Source organism: Vanacampus margaritifer, chromosome 17 (assembly GCF_051991255.1).
Source record: "Vanacampus margaritifer isolate UIUO_Vmar chromosome 17, RoL_Vmar_1.0, whole genome shotgun sequence".
NCBI classification, from domain to species: Eukaryota; Metazoa; Chordata; class Actinopteri; order Syngnathiformes; family Syngnathidae; genus Vanacampus; species Vanacampus margaritifer.
In genome coordinates this window covers 20,482,724-20,503,837 of record NC_135448.1, presented here as the reverse complement: position 1 = coordinate 20,503,837, position 21,114 = coordinate 20,482,724, and the positions used below count along the sequence as shown (strand labels likewise).

The window sequence follows — 21,114 nt, the reverse complement described above, 5'->3', positions numbered from 1 at the left end:
CACAGTGTTTGATCTTTCCATTTGAAAACGGTGCTCCTTTTTACAACATCGTCCTCTAGTTTGTTTTGCGCACTTTATTGCTGCGACTGGATGGCGAGGAATTGAGGGCGCGGGATGGACTCCAGCACCCCTGCAACGCTTCGGATCGTGGAGGGATGGAAAATGGTCATATGGATCGACCCCCGACTTCAGTCTGACGTCACTCGACAGACCGGCAAAACGTCGTTTCCAAGATGGCGTATCAGTCCTCTATGATTTGACGGGTTTTGTTCTGACTGCATGAACGTGTACGGCGACCGACCGACCCGACTCCCTGCAGCATTACCGAGTTTCTCAAAAAGGAAGCTCAAGTGCGCTTCAATGTTTCATTTCTGACTTTTCAGAGAATGTGACAACGTGGTCAAATCCATTGGTTTGTTCTCATCATTGTTCAAATAAACACTGATTGTGATCTCGTAGCGACGAAGGCAGCATTCACTTGTCATTTTCATCAAATGCAAAATGAATGTGGGTGGAAAGGGAAGCCATTTTCCATTGAGAAACTAATGAGCCTAAAATGATCCATCTTCATTCCATTTCAAATGCTGTGAGCCATGAAAGTCCAGTGCTGAAAAGGAAGCCGGGTGAACATCAAAGAAGAATCTTTTTATGGCCGTGCTTTCAAGCTTGCTCTTTTTCACACAAGACCAGAAAACATCACAAACGACACGCACGCTTTAATAGGATGAACAGATTTTCAGATCCAGCAGCTCACAGGAGCTGAGAGCTGCTAAATGTAGCTAATGCTAACACGAGACAAAGTTGCAATGCATGTTGGGTAGCACTGCAGCAACAAACCCGCGTGATGGATGGCAGCTCGCTGACGCCACCGTGTGGATCGCTTTCACGTCGTCGCAAGTGTCGACACGCTGCCCGGAGGCGGCGTCAGTATTAAGCTGCAAATATTAAGCTGCAAATATTAAGCTGCAAATATTAAGCTGCAAATATTAAGCTGCAATATTAAGATGCAAATACGCTGATTGTGCCTGATGTGGGGTTGCTGAGGTCTTCAAAGCGTTTCACGGGTCCTTGCAGCCGTCAGCCAGGACCTCATGAAGCTAAAATGACAACAGTTACACTTCCCATCTGGAGCGCTTCACATGGAAGAAGAGCCACGATAGAAAGCGGGCCCGGCCGGGGTTAGACTGGGTCAAGGACTTGAAAAAGACATCTGCGGATTTCAATGGGATTTTCCGGGTTAAAACATTTTAATTGTGGGGGGGAATTCAACTCATTGGTGCTCTGTGTGTCTGACAGGAGGCGGAGCTTTGTGAGGGTGGGAGACAGAAGCATCCCTTTCAAGTCAACTTGGCGACGCGAGACCACCTGACCCTGCTGACGCCAAGGCCCGGTGAGACCACAACCTGCGCGGTAGGCCGGCGGGGCCTGACTTTTTGGCACTGATGACCGTTTGTGCTCGTGGGTCGGAGGTCTTGCTCCCCTCCGTGACGTCCTGTCTCTCATAAACAAGTTTGCTGGAGCCCCGCCCATAGGGGGAAATCGACCAATGGCAGTGTCACCCGCAGGCCAGCAAAGGCGCTCGCCGTCGGTAGCTTCAGCAGCTCGGAGGACGACCTTCTGACCGCACATTTGAGAACGGCAGCGATGAGGCGGACAGTGAGTGGCTACGAACTTGCGGCTACGTGGCACGCTAGTCACGAGAGAAAGCCAGCTAGGTGGCTACATGCTAATCATGAGAGAAAACAAGCAAGACGCTGCCAACGGACAAAGCGGCAGAATGTGAGCATGTGGGTCAGGTGGGTTTGTTGTGGTCAGGATGGCGGCGAAAGGAAATCAAGCGTCACGTGACCATTTGCGTCGTCTCGCTGCGATTGGACCACAAATTAGCCAGCGGATTACGAGCGCTGATCCGGGATCTTTCCTCTCAGGCCAAGGAGAGAGCGGCACGCTTGGCTCACGACTCCATCTGGGCTTCCCGCGATTCGGGCGAGACGCCGGCTAAGGGGAGGAGGAGAAGGCGCTGCTGAATCTCGCCACCGAGACCGTCAAAGTCCACGGACGCTCCGAGAAGTGAAAGCCTAGGAGTCTCATGCCCCTGATGACAAACGCAGCATCTCGCATTTAATTGGATTAAGAGAGGGGGGGTTGGATTAGCCGGCCGGTGAGCCTGCGGATCACCATGGAGACGCCAGAATAGAAACAACATGGCCGCCGACCTGCCAGTCTTCCGCCGATTGCTGCCATTTGGCATCCGAAGGGAAGGACCCGGAAAAAGTTCCGGGCCGAGGCCATGACGCCGTCGCCGTCTTGACAACTTTGACCCGCTTGAGTTTTGCGCTTTGACCAATCCCATCGCAGAGAAATGAAGGCAAAAGGGCGAAACCGCGAGTGCTGGTGCAGATGACGTCACGTGACATCATCATGTCCTCTTTTTGCCACTTTCACGCATTCTCTTTTTCGTGCGTTCATTTTTGAGTGAGTGCGGCATGACGTGACATCAGCGATGAATGTGTGACAAAGTGTGTGACCCCTCACCTTTCCTTTGTGGCGGTCGCTAGGGAACGACATGGAGCGCAGCCATTGGTGGGATCGCAGGGAAGCCACCGCCTTGCCCACGGTAAGCCCCGCCTCCGACGCAAGCTGCTGTCACCGATGTCCGTTGTGGCTCGGTGGCCGCAAATTCAGTCTCTGACCCTTCAGCAACAGGTGTCATGGCAACCGTCCACGGATGGCGAGCATTTGATTGGCCGAATTTTGCTCAACAAGACCATGAAGGACGGATCCATTCACGCGGACACCAGCGCGCTGCTGGGACTCAAGGCTTGTCCTCGTCTCATCCCTCCAATCTGTTCCTCACTGCATCCCTTCATCCATCTTCAACCCTCCCTCCTCATCCCTCCATCCGTTCAACCCGTTTTGACTTTTTGATGAGAGCGATATCGTTTGACCTTGCAGGTGGTTGGCGGCAAAATGACGGATTCTGGTCATCTGTGCGCGTTCATCACTAAAGTGAAGCGAGGGAGTCTGGCGGACATTGTGGGACACCTGAGAGCAGGTCTGTCAACATAAACATTTGACCTTGCTACGCTAGCGCCCAGTCTTCATGCTAAACCAGGATGGTCGGATTTCCAGCCGTCATGCGCCAAACTCGGTTGGCTTCCAGTAACAGGACATGCTGTTCTGCTGTTGCCGTGGTTTAGGTGACCAGGTTGTGGAGTGGAACGGTCACGTTCTCCAAGGAGCCACCTTCAACGACGTTTACAACATCATCCTGGAGTCGAAGTCGGAGCCGCAAGTGGAGCTATTGGTGTCGCGACCAATCAGGTGAGCCGGTGCCCTCTGAGGTCGCAACACGCCGCCGACTGGCGTCCGTCACCTGGCGTCCGTCACCCGGCGTCCGTCACCTGACTGTGAGTTGCTTTCCAGGGCTGCAGACTCCTCCCATCGGCAGCTGGTCTCCAGTGAGTGGATGAGCCAGTCACATGTTTGATCTTGACTTAGTAGCCAGACAAAGTCAAATGTTGTCTCATTTCAACAGGTTCCACTTCCTTTGACTCTCCCATGAGCCCAAACGCTATGCAAGGACCGGTCTTGGTAAGTTTCCACGACACGCAACGTCATCTTCCTATTGGCCAATCAGCTGAAAGCACTTTGTCATTGTTCTTACAGACGGGCAGCAAGCACGTTTTGCTTCCCAGACTTCAGGTGAGTCAGACAACTGTGGCCGGGACTCGCTTTGGGTTTTAGGAATGTGCTGAGTTGGAGCTCCGCCCCCGGCCACCAATTAGCGGAATCTCACTGCGAAAGAACATGTCACATTGTTTCCAAAGGCGTCTCTGGGCAAACGTGAGATGCGCTTCCAGGACGTTTGTACGGGGAAGGAATGAATGGAGGGAGGAAGAGAGGGAGGAGGGGATGGATGGATGGAGGGAGGGAGGGAGGAAGGAAGGAAGGAAGGAAGGAAGGAAGGAAGGAAGGAAGGAAGGAAGGAAGGAAGGAAGGAAGGAAGGAAGGAAGGAAGGAAGGAAGGAAGGAAGGAAGGAAGGAAGCTGCCTTCCCACAGCACGGCCGACCAGCGGCCAGCCTAGCGTTGCCCGTGTGGCTTGTCATGATTAGAAATGGCGTGCATTAGTCGTCATTTGCCAGCAAAACCTTCTGCCGGCACTGACGGGCCTGCCCACCTCTGGGCATGACAAAATGGCCGCTTTGAGTCTCTTAATGATGGAGACTTTAGAGCTGGCATTGTTTTTCTTTTCAGGAACTTCTTGTGGTATCCCATTGATACAATAACGACCTTTCTGTGCTGATTGGCTGAGAGAAGTCACGTGCTTCTACTTCCTTGTTTTATGTGGTGTTAGGCAAATTACTTGGAGTTCGGGTTACTACTTACGTTCTCAAAAAAGTGATTGAATTAGTCCTTCATATACTGCATGCAATTAGTGGGAAAGTCATGATTGCATCAATTATTTCGTTTTTTTAAACATCAAATATTTGGACGTTTGGAGTTTTGAATGGCTTTCATGGGCCTTTTGTTTTGTCATCCACCTTAAATCCACACACACCACATTTGCATCCAGCGCGCCTAGCGCAGAGATGGCAAACCAGTAAGGATCTCGTTAACCTGCCAGTTGAGTAAAAGCAGCCAAACTGCGGCAGGGTTTTTACTTTCCAGACCTGGATTTGCCATCTCTGGCTTGGCGGCACTCGAGTACTGCTTGGCTTTAGTCAATCATCATTAGTGGTGTGTCTGTCACCACTAACACTCACCAAAGAAGGACATCCAGAAACCCCACCCCCCAAAAAACACCTTTCAGTTTGTAGCTCCTTTCCTACGCCTGGCCGAGCCAGCCGGGTGGGATTGCAGCTGCATAACAACATGTCGCATTTCATTGCCTGCTAATTGTCAAATTGCCATCCATTAGATGAGCCGGCCTGTTAGCGGAAAACACCGTTCTTCCCAACACTGGCCTTCAGTCAATAAATTGTGGCAAACAGTTGAGCAGTCGTGAGCACAAGTTGTCTTCCTCATTCACTGATAAACGTGTTGAAGCGTGATTACGGCACACCGAGCATTCGTCCACACGCTCCGTGTGACTTCTGCGTTTTCCGCAAAAGGTGAAGCTGTGGTACGATCAAGTTGGCCATCAGCTGATGGTCACCGTCCTCGGAGCTAAAGAACTTCCTGTTCGAGTGGACGGACGGCCCCGAAACCTTTATGTTGAAATCTACTTTCTTCCTGACAGAAGGTGAGAAGGTCACCGGAGCAATCTGAATGTCGTCAATGCAATGTGCTCGGCGCTCAACGAGAACTCACTTGTCTCTTCAGCGGGAAGAGTAAGCGGAGGACAAAGACCGTGAAAAAGTTGGCAGAACCTCGGTGGAACCAGACCTTCATGTACTCTCCGGTCCACGAAGGAGAATTCCGAGAGCGCACGTTGGAGTTGACGGTCTGGGATCAGGCGGGAGTTGCCGAGGACGAGAGTCAGTTCCTTGGAGAGGTGAGAACAGGCGACGTCTCCGGGGACTGGCACAACTTTGCCAGGCTTCCCTTCACAAGGACGGTCAATGTCCTCTCACACACAAGTGAGGTGAAAGTGAAGCAATGGAGGCGGAAGAGGACCGTAAAGAACCACATTTGGGTGTTGCGCTTGTCCAGGTCGTGATCGGGCTGGAGAAGACCACGCTGATGGACGATCAGCCTCATTGGTTCAAACTTCTCAGGAACAATTTTGCCTCTCTGCCACGAGTCAACACCTCCCCGTGCCATCAGAGGAGAGCCCTGCAGCACGGACCCGCTGCCAGGAGGCTGCATTGTGAGTATACCGACGCAAGAAGGGCTGTAGCAGTCACAAGGTCACACATCGAGCTACCCAAGTCAAACAACTGAATGAGGATTCTAGTTTGTGACTTGACTGACTGTAAAAATGGGTAGTTGACGTCTATAGCCGTCAATGGCGACCAACGGGGAATTCCAAGAACCTTCTTCAAGAAGGTGCAGACCAGGCCATGAGATGTTGTCCACTTTCCCTTGACGTGTCTGCAGGTTTTCATAGGTTGAGCGATGGAGACTTTTCCGATTATGATTGTGAGGACGGCATCGGCGTAATATCAGGTGACCTCCGAATCCCATCATGCATCACCTACACATGACTCCGCATCCCGTGGCGACGCTTCCCTTTTTATCGGCAGACTCGCTGCAGAACGGCCGACACCTCTACAGCTCGGCCCACTCTCTGGGCGAGCAAAGGCCATCGTCTTGTCCCGGTTCTCGATGTGACCCGATGCCGGGGAGGTGCGATGCGGTCCCGCCAAGGTGCTTGTCGCCAATTCACAGGTAGATTTGTGCCGTCTGTGATGGCCCGGCCCACCCCTGACTCCTCACTTAAATTTCCCACCGGGCCTGCAGTGCAAACCCTCTTTACCCGCTGTACCGTGACGACGCCGTACGGCTGCTACGAGGCTCCAAGATCACTCGAGCTCACTCTGATGTCGGACGTCACGGCAGCCTGGACACGTAAGCAAAATACTGCTTCCACTAGTGCAAAATGTTCGACTTCACCTTCTGCTTCTACCCCAACGGGTCCTTCTTAACTGTGAAAGACCAAATGCAGCTGTCGGCCATCTTGAAGTTGCTCATGTTGATTAACATGGTCCATGTGTCCAGGAGCTCATTGAGGAGGAGGAGGAGGTCCGGGGCCATCTCTCTTGATTCCCATGACTGGTACTGCTCACACTGCACAAATGCTCTCTCATGCTAATGCTAAAAGAAGTAGCTCTTCTTCTCTGTGTGTAGTTACTCTGGAAGACTGTGCAACACTTCTTGGCCAAACGGGAGCGTTGAGGACTTCAGGTGAGTTTGGAGATTCTTTTGGGGTCCGTCTTGAGGTTCAAACATCCTGAGCTCTTCTTCTGCTTTTCAGCCAGAACTTCATCCCAGATTTACCTTCGGAAGGAGAACCCTTCGACGAGGAGCTTCTGAGGTAACAAAGTCCGATTGTCCTGTCACTGGTCCTCCTTCAACTAGGTGAAGAAACTAAACGAGATGAGAGAACCATTGGATCACTTTGGTTTTCTGCTGAGTTTCAAAACTAGACCACATCCATCATGATTGTTTCTGTCCAAGTGACTGCGAGACAAACACGTCCACAGTCAGTCTGGTGCCGAGTCATCTTTTGAAAGTATCCGGTCCATCCCATTGTGTTCTTCCGACAGGGTCGGCCGGCACGACGGCTCGCTCCATATGAGTCCTATCGCAAGCCCCGAGTGCACTCGCCGAGGACGCCAGTTGCCCACTGTCCCGCCCAAAGGTGCTCCAGACACATGTAAGACAGGCAGGAGATCCGAATCGTAGCGCCACCTCACTGTGCTTTCTCCTTTGCCGCCTTCTCCGAGCACTAATCAACACACCGCAGTGTGTCTCGTTCTGCCTTTGACGTGTCTTTTCAATTGGCCTTATTGGGTCTTCTCTCAACCTGCTGTCCATCAGTTTGGGCCACGTCCACTAAAGGAGCAGCAACTGGTGCTGGAGCTCCAGCCACTCACCTCTCCCCTACCCCCCTGCACAGACAGGCTCCTCCCACTGGCAACCATCAGTGCCCTCCGCTCATTAGAATACAAGCTCCGCCTCCCACAGGAGCACCATCCTTCCAGCAGCCGACTTTGACCATTGAGGCGGCCAACGGTCAAGCCTTGTCATCTCCTACTCCTCCACCAAACGCAGCTCCTCCCCCTCCCGAATCTCATCAAGCTTCTCCCGCACCCTTATCAACCGCTCATCAAGCTCCACCCCCACCCATCACAACTTCTCCGCCCTCCACTTGTCATCAAGTTCCTCCCCCTCCCTTGAGAATTCCTGATCAAGCTCCTCCCCCTCCCTTGACAACTCCTGATCAATATTCTGCCCCTGCCCCCTCCACGTATCCTCAAGTTCCGCCTCCACCTGCAGCAGCAAGCTGTGCTCCGGCGCCGCCGCCTCAGACTCCAGGTGCGTGCTTAAGGATTGTTCACGATTGCGGTCGTTGTGTTTGCATCACTTGACTTGTATGTCAACACACCACGTCACGACATGTGTCAGAGGCGGAGAGACGTTCGGCCACGCCCGGAGGCAGCAGGAAAGGTCAGAGATTGCGCAACGCCGTCACGTGAGCTGGCCCGTGAGCCGGCCCGTGAAGCCTGCCATCCAACTTGTGGTCTGTCTCTTTGGTCTTTGTCATTGTCATGCTGCGGCGCAGAGGTCACATGGGAGGACCAGCAGACCAAAGCGGCAAACGGTACATCGGCATCTTTAGCACCATTCGTTGCAAAACAAGAGCAAAACTATGTGAACGCTTGCAAAGGAGCCGAGCCCGATTCTGTCAGAGGTTGCTCATCAAATGTGATCGGATCTTGACGGAAGTCACAACATTCACATTGCACGGTGGTCGTTGCACGGTGCAATACCCGGGCTGGCCACTTGAGCGACAACAACTCGAGTCAGCCAAGCTGGAGTCCCATCAATGTGAATCGATTGGCCGCATCCTGCCTGATCAAAAAACACGGAGCACCTTCGTCTGCTCTATTCTCAACAAGGGTCGCCCGATGTGCCTCGCGCAGAAGAGCGACCATTCGAAAAGCTGATATGAGCACATTTTTGTGACTCTTAAGCATAAATGGAAGTTCACATACTTTTTGCTGCAACTGCATGCGAGAGGGTTGATCCCAGCCATGCATCTTGACCCTCCGTCTGAGTGTGATGTCAGAGCAGGTCACGTGATGGACCTTTGCATATTCTTGGTCCCGGCGTCTCTGCAGGTGTGACGAAGGATCCGGAAAAGGTGAGCACGCATCACAGACAACATCATTGACGGATGACGCGATTGACTCACGGCGTTGGCGGTGCGCAGACGCGGGACAACCCGTCGTCCAAGTCGTCGTTGAGCAACTTGAGCGACTTGTCGGCCGAGTCGGTCGTGCTCGACAACCTCCAAAGTGTCAGGTGACCGCACTGCCGCTTGGACCGCTGCCGGCGCGTCCCGTGGACCTTCTCAAAGTGTTCTCTCATTGCCGGATGTAGTCAGGCGGAGGGTCCGGAGGCCACGTCGGAGGACTCGGGGATGGGGTCGGCAGAAAAGACCACCCTGCAGAGCAGCCATTCGATGGAGGAAGGAGAGGAGGAGGAGGCCGAGTCATCCAAGTAAGCAACGAAAAGGAAAAGGGAGGCAAAATTCTTCCACCGCGATGCTTACAAACTCAGAAGCGGCTTCGGCCAAGTTATTGCTGCAAAGGGCTGCGCGGGTACTGATTTGGCGCAGTGACTTTTTGACAGCGCCAGCCAAACGGCTTTGAACAAATGAAATCATGATTTACAAACTGCATTTACATCAAATATCCAAAACATCCACATGTAATAAACATGCACAACAAAAAACAAAAGGAAATCTAAACTCAGGAAGGTGGCAAATCCTTTTGCGCGGTGCACTTGTCATCCGTTGTCATTTGGAAATGCTGTCCACCCCCGCAGGGGAGCCGCCACACCCGCCGCCAAGTCCGCCAGCGTGGCCGGCGACATTTGTTCTCTGAGCCGTAACGACGACGACGACGACGACAAGAAGCGGCGATCCAGTTTGGGGGCCCGCGTGATGGGAATGGTGGGACTGGGAAAGAAGAGCCAAAGCGCCTCGCAACTCAATCCGGAGGGTGAGTCCCGTCCTACTTCCCGACAATGAGAAGTGGAAATCAAGCAGAATCGGGACGAGACCTTTGTCATCGTGAAAGACGCCGGAGCAGACCGCTCACGTTTTCTTTGGTCTTCAGAGGAAGAGAAGAAGAAGAAGGTGGTGAGACTTCCCGTTCAACGGAGTGTGGAAACCGGACTGGCCGTGGAATTTAAGTCCCGCTTCACCCGACAGCCGAGCCGCGATCCCGACGCAGAGGACCCGAAGCCCGGCGCGTACGACTCGTCCCGGTCACGGCGTCATGTCGGATTGGATTGGGCGGACTCCTCGCATGTTGTCTTTTGCATTTCAGTTTGATCTTTCCGGGAGTCAAGTTGGCCACAGACAAACACTTCACCTGCTTCCTCGACGGGTTAGGCCCCGCCCAGCTGGCTGGGAGGCAGACATTGGCCACGCCTGCAATGGGTACTGACCAATCGCAAAATGTCCGCATAATGGCCGAGACGGGCTAACATCCAACGCATGCCGTTGTGCCGCTCAGGCGACATCCAGATCGGGATGGTCTACAGGAAGGAGCGCCTCGACGTGGAGGTGATCCGGGCCAGGGGGCTTGTGGGTAAACAAGGCAACAAGAACACGCCAGGTAAGTCCCTCACAGCGTGTGAAGGATCTGGATCAACTCAGTGAAGTTCCAGAGAGCACAATGAAGCTTTTCGAGAGCCCTTAAAAAAAAAGTTTTTTTTTTAAATTGTTGTTTTAGCAAGCACAGAGTGTCGTCGGTGAATTTGTCCAGTTGTGGCTGGAGTTCTGACAAGTTGCTCTGTTTGCGGCCCAGCTGCGTATGTGAAGGTCTACCTGATGGATAACGGCAAATGTTTGTTGAAGCGGAGAACTCGCCTGGCTAGGAAAACGCTGGATCCTCTTTATCAGCAGCAGTTGCAGTTTGAAGAGAACCCGGAAGGCAAAGTTCTGCAGGTAAGGTTGCCAAACGTGCACGTGCGCTGAAAGAAATAACGACGCGCGCGATGGCCCAAATGCTCAGATCATCGTGTGGGGCGATTACGGCAAGATGGACCATAAATCCTTCATGGGCGCCGCTCAGGTTCTACTGGACGACTTGGACCTGTCCATCATGGTGATTGGCTGGTTTAAACTGTTTCCTGCCACGTCCCTGGTGGACCCCGCTTTGGCCCCGCTTACCAATAAAGAGACGGAGGGCAGCGGCGCGCCGTAGAATGCTTTCAAGCGTTTTGCGCCACGTCCCTGGCGGAACCCGCCCGCTTTGGCCCCGCTTACCAACATGGAGACGGAGGGCAGCGGCGCCTCCTCAGCTGCAGAGAAAGAAGGCGTGCTGTCTCCACTTCCCGGCCCACCACTGCTGCCCCTGAGCAGGATTGGGCAATCCAGGTCCAGAAAGTCAAAAGCCCAAAATAGTTTGTCTTTAGCCACAGGCGCTTCTGCGAGTCCAGCTCGTTTGGCAGCCAGTTGAGTGGACGCGGCTGTGGCTAAAACAGCCCAGTCACGCCCGCCGTCAACATTGACTTCTTCATGTCTGAAAATAAAGATGACAAATATTCTCATCTTCTTGGTTCTGGTTAGCTTCACAGGTGAGCAAAGCGTTTACCAGGGTCCGATTTAAGAAATGCGGGGCCCCGGGCTAAAGTAGGCACAAGTTGATACATGAAGGACGAACGCTGCATTGGAGGACGGTGGACGGCGGGACGTCCGACGGCCTGCCGTCCGACGGCGGGACGTCCGACGGCTATCCCACTTGGCTTTTCCAAGTCCCGACATGAAAGCGTTTGAGGCGAATGGAAATAAGCAAAATGGCGGATCGTGATCACATGCTTTCTGTTTCGGTCCTCAAAACACATTTCGAGCTCCAGCAAACTTTTGCTTCATTTATTTGGATTGATCTCGTCTCATAAGCATTTCATACAGTTCAGTAGATGGCGGCATTCGGTCGTACCTCGTATTACGCGACGCCAAAAGTTTGGCCACACCTCATTCAACACGAGGTTTATTATCAGGTCGATTGTCGCCGAAGGAATCAAAACCGTGACGACAACTATGACACAAACACATTTGGAGTTATCGAAATGACAATAAATACATAACGTCTGCAGTTAGTACAAAATGCTGCAGCTCGACTTTTGACGCGGACGTGAAATTTCGATTACATGACCCCGATACTAGCCAACTTGCATCGGTTTCCGGTTTCCTTGAGATGCAATTTCAAGGTCCTGCTACTTGCATATAGTTCCTCATCGGTTCCTGCCGCTGCTTCCTTTCGCGCCCTCCACCACATGGAGACGGACTGACGCGTTCATGACCAATTTGGACATTGCATCACGGGTTGTGTGCATTCCGGGTCGTGTCCCGGTTGGGCGGGACGCGATCCGGGGAGGACCATCACCTTGAAGCTGCCGCCATGGCGATGGCCGCTCCGAGCGACCGAGCTGGATTTGAACGAGGACCCGCTTCCCCGACGACGTCTTCTTGCTGTGCTGGAATTTCTTCAATGGACTTTCGCGCTATTAATAATGTTTAGCATCATAAACAAGTGTCGCTTTGAAGAATGCCTCGCTTTCATTTGTAGGCTGGAAAATGGAATCGGATTTCCTGCTACCGGTCAAATGTATGGAAAGGGTTTTGCCTATCTTTTTAATTTTTGCATTGAATCCTAAATAAAAATCTAATTGAATCAACGGCTCGGAATTCCTTCAAGGTTGATTGCATACCTTTCGTGCCTCATTTAGCGCCGATCTTGCGCCAGCCGTCTCCAATCTTTTTGCTCAAGTCGCGTCTTACTCGGTCCATTTGCCGCAACGGCCGTTCCCTTCCAAGGTTCATGCACTTGACGTTCCCTCATCAACAAGAAATGCAAACAAGGGAACAATTTCAAAGATTTAATAGTTCCGTTTGAAATATCAAAGGAGAAAACATCAAACGATCATGCAGCTGAGAAAACACCACAATTCCAAGAACGCCAACAATAAATAGCCGAGGTACCAAAAGTGGGAACACAAAAATGGTTTTAAAAAAAAACAAATACTGATGGGTCATTAGCATAACGTCAAGGATCCTTTTTCATGACGACATTTGCTTGACGTCTTGTTGCCAAAACACGTGGATCCGCATCCGGTTCAAATGTTGGGAGGTGAGGACAGCTTTTCCACGCAAATGCAACCCCCCCCGCATCGAGGCTAAAGTGGGCTTCTTGCTGCAAGGGTCCCAGGAGAACAACAGAATCAGTCACACTTCCAGAGGGGGAGGAGCCATCAACACAAGGAAGCGGGTCTGTGACATGAATTTGCCGGCTGTATGACGTTACACGCACGGACTTGCATATGAACGGATTGTCAACAAACACGACTTGTCGGTAGCGCATTGACCGGCAGCTCATGCGTGTGTAAGAACGCGCGTGCTGTCAAGTGGCACCGGGAGTGACGTCACGCAGCCGGCAAATTCGGACCCAGCCTTGTGAATTTGGACACGAGCTCGCAACGGATCCCATCTGCCGCTAGCGATGTTAACGTGCTAGTAGTGACCGCCCGGCTGCGGCCCCCAACCTTGTCACGTTAGCCTTTAGCCCGTTAGCATAGTTGAAGCAGCTCGTCGTCGCTGCTCTCCGTCTTGCCTCCGACCTCCAGACACGTGTCGGGAATCTGAGCCGTGTGAACTTTGCCGCAGTGTTCGCAAGGTCCGTCCCAGCCCGCCCGCGCGCCGCTCACGCCCTGATGCCGCGGCGGCGACGGGCGCGAGGGCCGCGGGTCCAGGAGCGGCTGCCGAACGTCGCCAAATGACGAGGACGAATCAGAATCCGGGATCAAAAGCTCCACATCTTCGTCTTCTTCTGCGCTCCCTCGCCGCTCGCTAGACTCCGCCCCGCCCCTTCCTGTATCAAGCTGGCGTAGCGGACTGTGATTGGTCCATTGGTGGTTCTGGTTATGCTGGCCGCGACCGCTTGTCATCAGGTTCCTGGCCAGGCGCTGCAGATTCTGGGTCAGACGGTGCAAGGTGGACACGCGCGGCGCTCGGAGCTGGGACGGCTCGCCGTGACGGTCCCTGTCCGGATTGGCCGTTTCCACGGTGACCGGGCCAGCCGGGGGCACGGCCTGGCCGGCACCGTTCCGGACCCGGCTGAGGCCGGGCGGCGGGTTTGCGGGGGTGGCGGAGGCCATTGACGACACGGCGGCCTCCACTGAAGTGGCGGGCGGAGTCTTTTGGGGCAGGGGTGCGATGGGGCCGCCCACCGCCCCGACGCCACGCTCCCGCCCCCTCTCGCTTTCCGTGTCAGTGTCATCCGAGTCCGGCGACAGCAGGTCTGAAGCGGAACTGCCGGTGCCGCCGCTGTCCTCCATGTCGGCTGAGACCAGAGCCAAAGACCCCGACTGGCGAGAGCGGGAGAAGTTGAAGAGGCTGCGCCACAGGTTGCCGTGACGACCGGCAGACGGGAGGCGAAGCGAGGTAAAGCCCAGCTGAGAACGCACCGCCAGACGCAGGTTCTCCAGAACCGATGCCTGAAGGCGGGAACCAACAACAACACGTCACCAAGCTGGCACAACACGCTGCGCAGATTACGGTCACCCAAAAAGAAACATTTCCATGACTTTCTTGTCAAAATTTGTCCTCCGCATTTGAACCCAGATCTCGTGAGCAAGCAGTGAACAGCAGCGGGGATCATTTGGTGATCGAACCCTGCCCCCCTGCCCAATTGCAAGCTGAATGCTGTGTGTCTAGCAGGGAGGCAACGGGTCCCACTTGGATTACGTACCAGGGACGCACTGACGGCATTGCTTGCCCCCCCCCCCCCAAAAAATGGACCAAAGTGGAATAACTTGCTCAAGTGGGACAATCCAAACTATGAAAATGCAGTGAATGACTCGGACAAGGTGAAGGTCACGAAGAACCCGAACGACGACAAACTTTTTGTGATTTTGCGACGTCAACAACATTTGGCGGGTCCGCACGCCGGCCGGCCGTCCTTACCTGACTGCCGGAGCATACCGGGAAATCCTCCACAGGCGGAATCAAACCCTGAGCAATCAGCTGGCCGTAGGAGGGCGGGGCTTCCCTCCTCAGTAGCTCCGCCTCCACCCTGGACAAGTGCGTCTCGAAGGACCTGCGGCGAGCGGGGGGAGCGCTGGCTGACGGAGCGTGTGCGTGCTTGCCGTGTGCGACATCACCGGCGTTTGCTCACCTGCGTTCAAACATGCGCAGCGAGTACAGCTTGCAGGTGCAGCCCAGCGCGATGACCAGCAGCAGGCCGCACACCAGACTGCCGATGACGGCGGCCGTGATCACCCTGGTGGGAACCACCACGGGACAACTTTCCTCGTCGCTGCCGTCGCCGCAGTCGTCCTGGGCGTCGCACACCCACGACTCAAACACGCAACGGTTGTTCTGCGGACGCGGCAGACGGCAACGTTTGCCGCGGTTGGCAGCGGGTGCGGACGTAGCGCACGCACGTAGCGCACGCACGTAGCGCACGCACGTAGCGCACGCACGTAGCGCACGCACGTAGCGCACGCACGTAGCGCACGCACGTAGCGCACGCACTCGACACGCGTGTGGGCTCGCAAACCTTGCAGTGGAAGTTTCCGGGCTGACAGAACAAGCAGTTCTTCTCGTCGGAGCCGTTGGGGCAGCGGTTCTGGTAGTTGCAGCGGTCCGAGCGAGGGTAGCAGGCGCCGTTTCGGGAACAGGGGAACTCGTCCTCCTGGCACGCCGAGCAGTTGGACTCGTCGCGGCCGTTGGGGCAGTGCCAGTAGCCGTCGCAGCGCTGCTGCTCCGTGTAGCAGCCCCAGTTGGCGCCGCAAGGAAGTTCCCACGGCAGGCAGAAGCCCTCCACCTGACGACCACAAACATGGAAGCCATAAAGGGCGGGTCGCGGGCAACGCGTGGCCACGCCGGCCCAGCCGGGACAACCTGGTAGGTGACGTTGAAGCCTCTGGCGGCGTTGATCTTGTCGGCGTAGAAATGGACTCGCAGCTGTCCGGAAGACGACACCACGGCCACCTGCGCCCTGGAGTCGAAGGCCGTCAGGACCCTGAGAAGGCGGCGAGGGTTCTCCTCCAGACCGTCGTACACCTTCACGTAGTCACCGTAGCCCGTTCCGTCCAGCTTGAAGTCCGCAAAGCGCAGGATGACCTGCGGCACAAAGGCCGGACGTTAGCCGGAGCCGGGTGCGCTTGCTTTCCGTCGGTCGGTCGGTCGGTCGGTACCTTCCTGTGATCGCCGGTGTCAATCAGCCAGGTGCAGTTGCTCCCCGGAGGGTAAAAGTCCGGATAGTTTGGAGAGCTGAAGGAGCCGTAGAAGTTCCGTAAGCGTTCCCCGCACGTCGGGACTTCGCAGTCGATCTCGTCGCCAAGATCCTGAAAGAAGCGGGAGGTCAAAGATGAAGGCCGCCGCCGCCTTATGAAGGTGAAGCCAACGTGGCTCTGACCTGGCAGTCGATGCTGCCGTCGCAACGCAGGCTGTGAGGCAAGCAGGTGTAGATGCGCGTGTAGCGCGACAAGCACGGGAACTGGTTGAGGCTGCAGGGCTGGAAGGAGAACGGCGTGTCGGCGCACTGGCGCTCGTCAGAGTTGTCGCCGCACTCGTCCATGGAGTTGCACCGCCACCAGTCGGGAACGCACTTGCCGTTGGAGCAGTGGAACTGGTCCACGTCGCAGCTGGAAACATCTGGCTTGCCTGCGGCCACACGTGCACACGTCGGCTTCAAACTTGCCAGCACAGCAAAACCCGGACTTGCCATTCGCCGGCTGACCAACGAGCCAATTGCGATGACGACACATCGGGACGTTCAGGACAATTTTTCCACTGGCGACTTCTGCTATTTGCGCCCGGTCGAAACTCATTTGAGAGCCAATTTGCGCTCACAATTAACACAGACTTAACAATTGTCAACGTTCTCGCTTGCAAACACAAAAGTGCCACCAAAGGAAACTCACAAGCAGTTGAGACGCATCAAAACATCACCATGACCCGAAGGTTTTAGTTTTTGTCACGCCGTGTACAGACACCTGACCAAATCTCTGTACTGGGTGACTTCCAAAAACAAGATGGCAGCCGAGCCCACGCGCACCCGCCAAGCTCACCTGTGACGTAGGACAGCCGGAAGCCTTTTCCCGTCACAGCGTCGTCGGAGCGGAAGTGGATCCAGACGTGGTCCTGCGACGAGATGTAGGGAGACGGCAGAGACGAGCCGCACACTCGCAGCCCGTCCAGGTTCTTGTAGCTGCTGATGGACACCCAGTCTGACGAGCAGCGATGCGATGCCTGCAGCTCAAAGTCCTGAAAGCTGCAGACGGCGAATGACAAAGTTCCAGCGAGCCGTCGTCAGGAGCGAGCGAGCGAGCGAGGCCGCGGCGTACCTGATGGTGACCCTGTCTCCGGGTCGGCCTCGGATGTTCCAGCTGCAGTTGAGGCGGGCCGGGTACTGGAAGGGCCAACCGGGACTGGCGATGACCCCGCTGGATGCTCGGAGGAGCTCCGACGAGTCGCCACACGCTGAAAGGGACACCGAGTGAGGACGGGATCCGGTGTCCCGTGTTTGGTGCTCACCAGACCACTCACCGTCGGAAATCCCGGACACCAAAACGTTTGGGTTCCTCTGGGAGGCGGCCACGCATCCTGCACAAACGCAGCAGTTGGATGCCATCTGGGATGCCAAATGTGCTCATTTGCCAATCGTTTGCCAATCATTTGCCATATTGATACTAAGGTCAACATTGCTTCCATAGGAAGGAATGTTGACCTTAAAAATGAGCAATAAATAAAATGGCGGCGGTGTTGGCTTGAAGTGAACTCACCTGCTAAGAGAAGCAAGAAGACACCTGGGACGGTCATGTCCATGACGACGTGTCCAAGGTCACAAAAACGAGCACAATGAGCTTAGCAGCAGTCGATGGTGATGCTGGCGAAGCGAAGCTAAAATAAGCTAAGCTAAGCTAAGGAGGAAACAAAGGGGCTCGACTTGGCTCGCTCACTTTAGCTAGCCCGACGAAGCAGGACGCTCCCCCATTTCTGTCGATCGACGTTGGCGATTTGGGACATTTTGGTGTCGTCCGGCCTGAGACGAGTCGCGAGCTGGCGAGCTGGCGAGTGAGCTTCACTTGCTAACGCTGCCTGTCGGCGACGACGCTTGTACACAAAGCTCACTGAGGCCGATTAGCATCGCATGCTAACGCGGCTAAGCACTCGCTCGTCCACGACGACGTCGACGCGGAGGCCCAACAGGACCGGAGCAGTTTGTCGATACACGACGAGCGTCCGTTGTTACCACGACAGCCGCTCGCAGATGCGCTTTTGTTGCCGGCAATCGCTGTTTGTTTGACCACAAACAAGACCCGCCTCCCATGTGACGTCACAGGAAAACGCGAAAACCTAAAAAATAAAGTACTAAATCAAATAAAATTAAAAAATATCACGATCATGTTTCACGTTTGAAAGCGTTTTACATTATCACATTAAAACGTAACTTTCACACTAAGCAACACAAATCGAAGCACTTTATATATATAAATATATATATACATACATTTGTCTATAATAGATACATAGATGTTTAAAAAGTTTTAAGAAGAAAAAATACAATAAAAAGAAAAGGTTACACTCGTACTTAAAAAAAATAAATAAATCTTTATTGAACATGTGAGATTATAACTCACAGGAAAATGGTCGCAATGGTCCAGAACAAACTTATTAACAAAACTATTAATACACATACAAAGAAATAGAAGAACCAGTGTGCTTTGAAAGGGACACTTGACTCTTTTGGCCATTTTCATCAATACAAAGTTCTTTTTAATTGACGTTACTTGATCTCAATGATGTCATTTGAACAATGTTAAACAGACACATTTGATTTGAATAAATGCATCAAGTGTATCAAAGCACATTTAGCAATAGCATCCAAAGACACACGCACACACACACTACGGCAACGGTGGCGCTGTCAAATCTTGGGTGTAGCGCCGCAGGAAGTGATCCAAAGTAAAAACGTGTCCCCATCCGCGGGTGGGCTCCATGCAGATGAAATCATCCAGGTTCATGTGAGAGTCTGCGGAAGGAGAAAGTGACATCATTCAGAGGTCACGGAGAGGTCGCCAGCTCGGCAAACGTCCTCTACACATGAACTTTGACCTGCGGTGGAGATTGGCGGGTAGGGCGGGGGGGGCATCTTCCAGGACCCGTCGGCGTTCCTCATGTGCGAACGGTCCGAGGCGAAGTTCAACAGGAAGCAGTCGGCAGGGACCACGCGCAACTTCCTGTGCGATGTTGACAAGTGTCGTCAAGGAGAGTTCCTCCCCAAAGTCCGAAGCGTGCACAGCTGGAGCTCGACTTTCCACTGCTGCAAATGAAACCCTAACCCTAAAACGAGTCCTTGCTCGGCCAATTTGTTTTTGTTGTTTAATTCCAAAATTGGGAGTTACAAGCGAGCTTGGGATATGCCGCCGCTCAAGTGACGATGGCGCAAACGTGTTGCCGTGATGCCCCGTCATGTGGGCAAGGAGAGCTGCAGTGGCCCCTGCGGTTTCAAGTCACTTACTGAACAGGACAAAGCACACAAACGCAACATGACAACATGGAGCGGCATATGGTAACCATGGCAACAAAGTGCCACTCGTGGCGTCACTCACTAAGCCACGCCCCTTACAGGGACACATCAACACTTTCTATTTGACATTTGTCCGGATCCGAAACAAAATAAAGTGTTTTGGGGCGGGGCTGTAATGGATGAAAAGCACTTCAAGTCATCTGAATGAGTCCAAAAGATCTTTGCAAGTCAAGTGTGGGCGTGGCTAACCTGTGATGGGCGTGGCTAACCTGTGGTAGGCGCACTGGATGCTGCGCTCGCTGCGCAGGGCGTGCGCGGCGTAAAGCTTCAGGCTGCAGGGAAACGGCAGGACCGAGTCCAGGTCGTAGACGGCGGCCTCGGACCCAGGCCGCGCGTGAAGCAGAAGCACGTGATAATCCTGCATAGGCGTCACGCCAGCACACGTGACATGTCAAACGCGTCTGTCAGGTCCTGACTTGCATCCCCAGGTGGCCACTTCATCCCGTTAATCGTCAATTCCCACCTTTCGCCGAGCGCTTCCGCATTCGCCAAATAGGCCAGGCAAAAATCAAATAGACCCGATGAGAGGGTCCGTCTTGCATTGTTTTGCAGGTTTGACGTCATTATGCCTTCGGGGAACGGCGGCCGGCGTCATGGACCGGAAGTGACGATTGACACAAGTGGCCACCCACCTCCAAACGTCAGGTCAGGTGGCACCGTCGACCTACCCAAATGACGGGCTGCTCTCCGCGCGCTGACTTCTGCTTCCACAAAGGAACCTGCAGCACATTTCGACTTGCGGAAGTCAGAAGACTGTCACGAAGGTGTCGGCCACACGAGACCATCATGTCTCTCACCGTTCTGTTGTCGTTGGAGATGAAGACCACCGAGAGTTCGTGGAGGGGCGCGTTCCTCTCTCGACGCACCAACTCGCAAAGTTTCCACACATTTTCTTCACTGCAAACACACAATGAGAACCAAATTGTTGACATTTGTTTCCAGGCAACATCATGTCGAGTAGTAGCAATGAGTCTCTTGGTTTTGCTGCCAAGTCGAGCCGTCTCGCGTCTCAAGCAAACGCTATGAGAACAATCGCTAAACCCTCATGTCTTACAATATGCGTCACAAATGGTGAAGGACATTCAAAGGAGCTGCAAAAGGAAGTTCCCATGAGACTCGTGCGTCTTGATGAAATGTCGGCGAACAAAGGTTGTTGTTGTTGTTTACCAGTAACAGCTGCTGTACGCGCAGTCGTCTTGCCGTGGCGTGATTCTGCCCTCCGTCATTTTAGCACAATTGAGCATCTGCCACCACACGAATAGACTAACAAAGCTCGCTGCAAGGAGACGTGAAGCCGCCGGCGGCCATCTTACGTTGTCACTCGCTAAACCTGACGGATTGTCAGTGCGCTACCGACAAGCAGCATTGACACAGCACACTCCATCCATGTGCGTGCTGTCAAGTCGCACCGGAGTGACGTCATGCAGCCGACAAATTCGGCCTTCGGAGGACAAAAGCCTTGTGAAAGTCTGATTTCTCGACGGACGGAATCACCAAAGTTGTCAGAACAGTGGCTACGTAAGATGGCTGCCCTTTGGCTTCAGCTGCGAGGATCCCATTGACAGTCCTTTCATATCAAAATAAGAAGCTTTTAAGTTGAAGAGTCGTCTGACGGAAATACCTCTTTTTTTATTTAAATAACAACGCTTTAACAATCTGTAAACAGCATACGTATACATTTTGTATTTTGGTCCGGGACCGTATACTTTTTAGCCATTTGTTTTTCCTTCTTAAAAGGGGAAACGATCCGATTTCCAGTTTGTTTTAGTTTCGATGTATGTAAACAAATAACGGGAAACGAGTCGTCTCCCGTTTTGACAATAATAATAAAATTAA

The 21,114-nt window shown here is 53.6% G+C and overlaps 3 protein-coding genes across 9 annotated transcripts; 1 reads left to right on the top strand and 2 right to left on the bottom strand.

Moving 5' to 3' along the window:
- The first annotated feature begins 941 nt into the window (after positions 1-941).
- Positions 942-12,361, top strand: LOC144037159 (regulating synaptic membrane exocytosis protein 2-like). 7 transcript variants are annotated; one of them, XM_077548374.1, is made up of 31 exons: positions 946-1,796; positions 1,929-2,475; positions 2,559-2,617; positions 2,701-2,820; positions 2,956-3,055; positions 3,201-3,324; positions 3,427-3,461; positions 3,539-3,594; positions 3,670-3,705; positions 5,116-5,246; positions 5,327-5,498; positions 5,657-5,813; positions 6,044-6,112; positions 6,190-6,334; positions 6,407-6,514; positions 6,665-6,721; positions 6,794-6,850; positions 6,921-6,980; positions 7,213-7,322; positions 7,487-7,984; positions 8,075-8,116; positions 8,232-8,270; positions 8,791-8,813; positions 8,883-8,974; positions 9,053-9,172; positions 9,500-9,675; positions 9,793-9,928; positions 10,006-10,118; positions 10,195-10,296; positions 10,489-10,628; positions 10,696-12,361. In XM_077548374.1, exons 3-31 carry the CDS (start codon positions 2,567-2,569, stop codon positions 10,885-10,887), a joined length of 3,261 nt encoding a protein of 1,086 aa, XP_077404500.1. In that variant the 5' UTR covers positions 946-1,796; positions 1,929-2,475; positions 2,559-2,566; the 3' UTR covers positions 10,888-12,361. The 7 variants fall into 7 exon arrangements, with proteins under 7 accessions (XP_077404505.1, XP_077404503.1, XP_077404501.1 ...); XM_077548379.1 differs by having other exon boundaries at positions 942-2,475; positions 10,756-12,361; XM_077548377.1 differs by lacking the exon at positions 1,929-2,475 and having other exon boundaries at positions 945-1,390; positions 2,707-2,820.
- A 187-nt stretch (positions 12,362-12,548) lies between these two features.
- Positions 12,549-18,022, bottom strand: lrp12 (low density lipoprotein receptor-related protein 12). The gene is made up of 11 exons (XM_077548380.1): positions 17,471-18,022; positions 17,235-17,291; positions 17,033-17,168; positions 16,757-16,959; positions 16,102-16,349; positions 15,881-16,030; positions 15,585-15,806; positions 15,241-15,507; positions 14,857-15,059; positions 14,646-14,778; positions 12,549-14,176 (listed from the first exon to the last, which is right to left on the bottom strand). Exons 1-11 carry the CDS (start codon positions 17,511-17,513, stop codon positions 13,250-13,252), a joined length of 2,589 nt encoding a protein of 862 aa, XP_077404506.1. The 5' UTR covers positions 17,514-18,022; the 3' UTR covers positions 12,549-13,249.
- A 257-nt stretch (positions 18,023-18,279) lies between these two features.
- On the bottom strand, positions 18,280-20,808 carry ntaq1 (N-terminal glutamine amidase 1). The gene is made up of 6 exons (XM_077548397.1): positions 20,446-20,808; positions 20,076-20,175; positions 19,947-19,997; positions 19,488-19,636; positions 18,804-18,928; positions 18,280-18,720 (listed from the first exon to the last, which is right to left on the bottom strand). Exons 1-6 carry the CDS (start codon positions 20,520-20,522, stop codon positions 18,596-18,598), a joined length of 627 nt encoding a protein of 208 aa, XP_077404523.1. The 5' UTR covers positions 20,523-20,808; the 3' UTR covers positions 18,280-18,595.
- Between the last annotated feature and the right edge of the window lie 306 nt (positions 20,809-21,114).